The sequence below is a fragment of the Quercus lobata genome, chromosome 5 (genome assembly GCF_001633185.2).
Source record: "Quercus lobata isolate SW786 chromosome 5, ValleyOak3.0 Primary Assembly, whole genome shotgun sequence".
In the NCBI taxonomy this organism is placed as follows: Eukaryota; Viridiplantae; Streptophyta; class Magnoliopsida; order Fagales; family Fagaceae; genus Quercus; species Quercus lobata.
The window spans coordinates 46,315,374-46,321,730 of NC_044908.1; the positions used below are offsets into that span (position 1 = coordinate 46,315,374).

At 33.1% G+C, this 6,357-nt stretch overlaps 1 protein-coding gene across 1 annotated transcript; it reads right to left on the reverse strand.

Moving 5' to 3' along the window:
* Window positions 1–6: 6 nt before the first annotated feature.
* LOC115989718 (protein trichome birefringence-like 37) lies at window positions 7–6,357 on the reverse strand. The gene is made up of 5 exons (XM_031113542.1): window positions 5,870–6,357; window positions 5,278–5,449; window positions 1,637–1,812; window positions 1,343–1,501; window positions 7–656 (listed from the first exon to the last, which is right to left on the reverse strand). Exons 1-5 carry the CDS (start codon window positions 6,238–6,240, stop codon window positions 365–367), a joined length of 1,170 nt encoding a protein of 389 aa, XP_030969402.1. The 5' UTR covers window positions 6,241–6,357; the 3' UTR covers window positions 7–364.

Sequence of the window (6,357 nt, forward strand, 5' to 3'; positions counted from 1 at the left end):
CTGAAGAGGATCTAAAAACTTTGCAATATTTATTAAATTGTACTATTACAGTAGTACATAGTTGATACTAGATGAACAACACTAGATTTCAATTTTGAAAACAATAGATTAGAACTCTTAACTGAACAAATTTAAGGTTTCTCAGTGTTGAGTTCTTGCTTTCCTAATCACAATATGCAATGCCGTCTTCTTCTGCATGCCCAATAATTTATTCTGTTTGAAATAATCAATTACTTTACAATTGATCTTTGCCCCACTTTTTATAATCCACCAATGAACTAAAATGAGATATTTAAGTCCCCCCTCCTAAATTTACTAAACAATGATTTGGAAAAATTTTGAAATTGTTTCTTTGAGTTAGCAATCACTTGCTGAGAGCTGCGTATAGGAGCTGATTCCAGGTATCAGGTAATCCAGGAAGGCACCAGTGGCTGCAGTCATTGCCTGAATGCTCACCACTATAAGATGAGGGATGAGCATCTTTTCTCAACTGTGAGAGTGTTGTTATGTCAAGCAAATAAACTGTTTTCTTAATTGTGCTTAACACATTGTTCACCACTGCAACAGCCGGAGGGGCACCTGCCGGATAGGTTGACCCGGTTAGGGGTCCAACTTGTCCAGAACAAGTCTTTTTGGGTTGATTCCACTCCTTGCCCCTGTTTTGACAAAACACAATCAATTAGACTCTTTTAACAGACTCCACTCCTGGTTCTAAACTAGATTACAGATAAACAAGTTTAATACTTCAAAATTTGGTAATTACACCTAGTGGTTAGAGGCTTGGGATGGTTTGTAGACCCCGACATCCTAGGTTTGATCCCTAATAGGAGTTTCCATGGGTAACCTAATACATGATTTTGAAAGGTAGGGTTGTGTATCCATAGTTTACTCTCCAGAGATGGGTCCAAAGGGCCCTGCTTTGATGAGATTCCACGTCATCTAAAAAAATTTAGTAACTAAGCCAGACATGGTGCTCTGCCAGTACAACTACAACTACTGATTTTGGTACCTTTTTTATCCAAAAAATCACATAGATTTGGTGCCCCAGACCCCTCCCAAGTTCCCAACTATATACAATGCTCCTTCCAGGCTTGAAAACTGGTCACCCCATTGGTGTAATCAAAGCAATTTCGCCAAAAGGGCATTGATCCATTGAGATTTGAGACTACTACAAGCATCTCTTGCTATTACAAGAGGTTTTGAAGAAAAATGCAGCTCCCAAGTTTGGGCTAGCATAATAACTTTGTTAATTTTTTTTCTTTTTTTACTCTCTAAACCTATCAACAAATCCAAAACTATAATAATTGAAGGAAGAAGTGAAGAAGTGATAATTTAAACTTACAGATAATGGGTGGGAGAAATCCCTTGAAAGAAAACCTTGGTTTTGGAAGGATTAACATTTTGATTAACCCAACTAGCCCATGTGTTGAGACCCCTATTAAATGCTGTTATTCGGTCCATATCCTTATACAAACTGGTCCCCACTCTGATATAATCCCACCTGCAAACAATCAGCAGCCATCAGATCAATATTCCGTAGCTGAATCAGAACACAACATAAAAAGATGATGCCAAAAAGAAAAAGACAATTTTGTTAGTGCTGATTAATAAGAATGAGATCGATCTGTAAACGTACGGCTGAGAGTTTCCTGTGTGGGTCCACCAATGCCACGTGTTGAAGATCAGCATGTCCATCCCTGTCCATGAATTTCCACCTTGGATTGAGTCTAGGTTCAGCACTCGCCCCACGTCTTCTCTCACTATGTCTACAAGGTATGTTGTTTTGTAATAAATCAAACTCACTCCATAGTCCTGCACCCATAGGTATTAGAATTGTTATCTCCATTCCAATTCTTTTCTTACCCTAATCAATAAGTTTAGCAAACAAAAGATTTCACCTTTTTTCCCCCAACAGTTATTGAGATGATGATATATTATATAGAGAAAGTTTAGTTACAAAAATAAAGATCAATAAAATTAAAAATCAATAGTAATATCATCAATAAATTTTTTAAATTGCAAGTTTTTGTAATTTAAAATTATGCATAAAATATAAACTTATAAATCATATAGTAAATAATATCTGATTAACACAAAATTTAACATGTGTATTAAGAGCGTAAAGAACATGCAATTCAACGGTTAGATTTTTAAAATATGTTGTAATATTTATTTTATTGAGTGAGTTTGTAACCTTAAGTTACAACCAATTTATAGATCATATAGTAAATAATATTTGATTGATACAAAATTTAACATGTGTATTAAAAACGTAAAGAACATGCAATTCAACGGTTAAATTTTCAAAATATGTTGTAATATTTATTTTATTGAGTGAGTTTGTAACCTTAAGTTACAACCAATTTTGTAACTAAACTTTATCCATATAATGTATTATAATTGGTTTATAATAAAAGTCATGTTAACAATCTTGTAACTCAATTAATTAGTTGACAGTTCTTAATGTTTTTTTTTTTTGTTTTTTGTTTTGAGAAACAATGTTTTAACAAAGACAGTTTCAAATCTCCAATACCAATTACAACTATTGAATTATCAATAAAATATAGACACACAACAACATTTGTGCCGTCGTTAGAAAGTCAGGTGGCGGCATTAGAAAGTAAGTCACAAGACAAGTTTATTTGCCGTCATTAGAAAGTCAGTCACAAAGACAAGTCTATTCATGATTTAAGAGACAAGGACTTCTTGTATTGCATCATTGTATGAATATTCACGTGGGCCATAGCGGCCAATAATTTCATTTTGTTTGGATGAGTTCACAACTTGTGATCATAATTCATAGGTAGGGGCAAGTGTTTGATTGTTTGACTATTGTGGTTCGAGTGGTACCCCTATTTTTTCTTTTTGGCTCGAAATGGTATCTTCCTCTCTCCGTAAGGGTGTGTGGTTTCAAATCTGGTTTCAAATCTTAACTACTGTAATGACTAATGAGTGATCTCAAAGACTTCACGTCACCAAAAAAGAAAAATGTTTATATGATGACAGTATGAGGATAATTTTCTCCTTTTTGAATATTTCTTGGATTATTATACCAATTGTTTTTAGGTTTAATGATTTTTATTATTATTATTATCTTTAATAAATTCAGGGTTGTACATGAATCATGGATCTAAATCTCATTAGATATTTAATGTAAGGGTAAAGCTTCCGTTTGTACTCTAGTATATCGACGAGACACGATACAAACATATATCTGAATTATGTCGTATTCAGTACACTAGAATTCTAGATGCAAGTCAAGTTCATAGATCAATTATCAAGAAACAAAAATTGAGGGTATTTAGGTTATGGGCCTACCCAACTCTGATTAATTGATTATGCTTATTTATAAAAAAGATTTAGGTCACATTCAAATTCTCTTTGTTAAAACCAGAAGGATAATACATTATTTAAGGACAATATACTGTATAACACGATTGATGGTTGTGTTTTAGACTATGTCATCAACACATATCTAGTATTTGTCTACTGGTCAAAAAAATCATACTAGGAAGATTCGACCTACCACATGTTATTAAACTCATTAGCTAGTCATTTATGAAAATGTAAGTGTGTAAGTAAGTGTAAAGCCATCGTATAAATTACAGGTTGGCAGGCTTCCTAAGCAGTGATCACAGCCTGTCAAAGTGGTGTGGGGTGACTCATGTCCTAAACTTGTACATGGAAAACTAAACAGTCTTTCTTATGGAATTGGAGCAGGCTGGACTGGAGCCCCATGTTAATGACTTTCTTTTTACTTGCCAAGTCAAAATAATAATAGATTAGGTGGTGTAGATGAAGCACCCCCCTAAGCCCCCAACTCAATTATTCACCAACAAGCCCCCTTCAAATCTGAATGAGAGATTTCAGATTTGATTATAGATCTTACAATCTCTTCTCTACCTATCATAAAAGGCTTTTTTTTTTTTAATCGATGCATTAAGTAGCTGTTATAATATTCACGTGTAAATAGTGTGGTTGGTTAAGTATTGAAGTACAATATTAAATACTTTTTTTAGAAAGTTTTAATTCATGACATTCACTCATAATGATAGTTCTTTATTATTAAAATCAAAACATCAATTAGTATTAACTATTAGAGACTTTATCAGTTAAGCTAATTGAACTCACAATTCAATATAAAATACTAATGATAAGAATGAACGGTGAATATATAATAATTAAATCTAAACCTGGACTTAAACTTTGGTGGTCAATATTTTTGCCTAATATCTACTAAAATCTCAGTACCAATAATTTTATGAAATTGGAGAAAAAGGATGAAAAAGTTCATGACGCTTCATTTCATGCCATGTTTTACTAATTTCATTATTGTTGTTGTTTTCACAGGCCCGGGCAAGAGGAACTTTCCGCGGCCCCATGAACTGTCCAAAATCCTAGTAACATGGGTCTACTTGGGGTTTCCCGTCCTTAGTACAACTGTCTTACATTCATGCACTCATAAAATAATAATAAAAAAAAGTAAGATTTTCAGTCGATAAATTATTTGAACATAATAGTTCATCATATTCATAACTGTACAATAAGAAACGGGAATATAAAATGCAATTAAAATGAAAAAAATTTGGAAGCAGCAAAATAGGGTGAGATTTTTTTTTTTTTTTTTTTTTTAAATGGGTCAGATCCACGAAATTTTTTATAAATTTCTGTCAATTAAAAATAATTAGTAATAATTAAAAAATAATAATGTTAGTGATATGATACTATATCATAATATGTAAGTATTATGAAAAAGATTTTAAAATTTGGCTGTGTCGGTATAACATTGTTGATTTTCAAACAAAACATTCTAATAAAAAGGAATGGAAAGTAATAAAAGTAGTAAAAATGAGTGGTAGAGAGAGAAACATGCGCAATCATTCACCAGTTAATAAAATTGATTCAAGGAGAGCAATGGAATAAAATAGTTGAAAAGAGAAAGAAACATGCACTCAATAAAATTGATTTAAGAGAGTCTATGTATGGACACAAGTTTTTTAATTTTTTCCTTAGGTTGTCAAGTTTAAGTGGGAGAGTAAAAGTTCAATCGTAAAAAAAATAATGAATTCATATAAAAATAATGGTATACAAGTCTAAATAAACGACTTCATCAAATTAGGACAAAGTTATAGTCAGTAATTGAACAACGGTGTCAAGCAAGCTAGGAATAAAATAGTAAGATAGAAAAGAGACAAAGATGCAGTCATTTACTTAATAGAATTGATTTCATTTTGAAATAGAAAAAATAAAATAAAATAAAAGTAAAATTGACCTCACCTGGAAAGTCACGGAGGACTGTAACTCTTTCCTCACAAAGCTGTTTTTTGCACTGGGTACCGACGCACGAATCATACATGATAACGATTCCCACATGTTCAGACTCAGTGAGTCACCCACAAACATTATCTTCTTCCCTCTCCACTTACTCAAAATTCCAATCCCATCAAACCTACAGAGAGAAAAAAAAAAAAAAAAGGTATAAATCTATTTTCCTTGCACAATAGAAAGGGAAACTAAAAGTAATGGGGTCTTGACTCTGTTCACTGTTCATGGAAAAAATAAAGAAAGGGACCCGAAAATAAATTGTCCGAAAATGACAGTACAACAGTGTCTAGTATGCAGTGGTTGAACATTAAGCATCAAAATTAATTGGTTTCTTAATGAAAAATTTTTCACAGAACATGCTCCAATCTTTTTCTAAACCAATAGTACTTTTTAATGTTATTTACCACTGCAGAAATGGTTTTTGTAAACAAAAGCCAAAAGGGTGCTTTTTTTTTTTAGCTCTAAAACAAGGAGACCATTTGAACTTGAAAGTCATTAGCTAAAGATTATTTTTGCTAAGAGAATGAGGCAGATTATATATTACCTGGGTAAGTCACAGGAGTCAGGTTTCCAAGCATACTTAAGGTACTGCTTATCAGGTCTACCATACTTCTGGCAATTAAACTCAGGGTCTATGTATGGACAGCTTGAATCATAGAGAGGATATGAAGGATCAATAACCCATTTGCCTCGGAACAAATTGCAACCACTCACTTGCTTCTTTCCTCTTGTTAAGCTGGTCACATTGTTGAACTGTACAGCTTTTGCTTGCTCCAAAGACAACAACAAGAGCAGAACTTGAGGAAGCCAAGAGATTAAGGCCTGGGAACGAAATCCCATCTCGGTTTTTGGGTCTTTGATTATGAAAGTATGTGACACAAAGACAGAACTGTGAATTAAAGAAGTCCGTGACATGGGATTTTATAGGGAAAAGAAGACATGGGATTATACTTGGGAGAGAAAGCTATGATGAAGTCATGCTCATTTGGCTATTTGTAGGCTCTTTTTTTTAGCTTGCCAAATCGTTGCTTT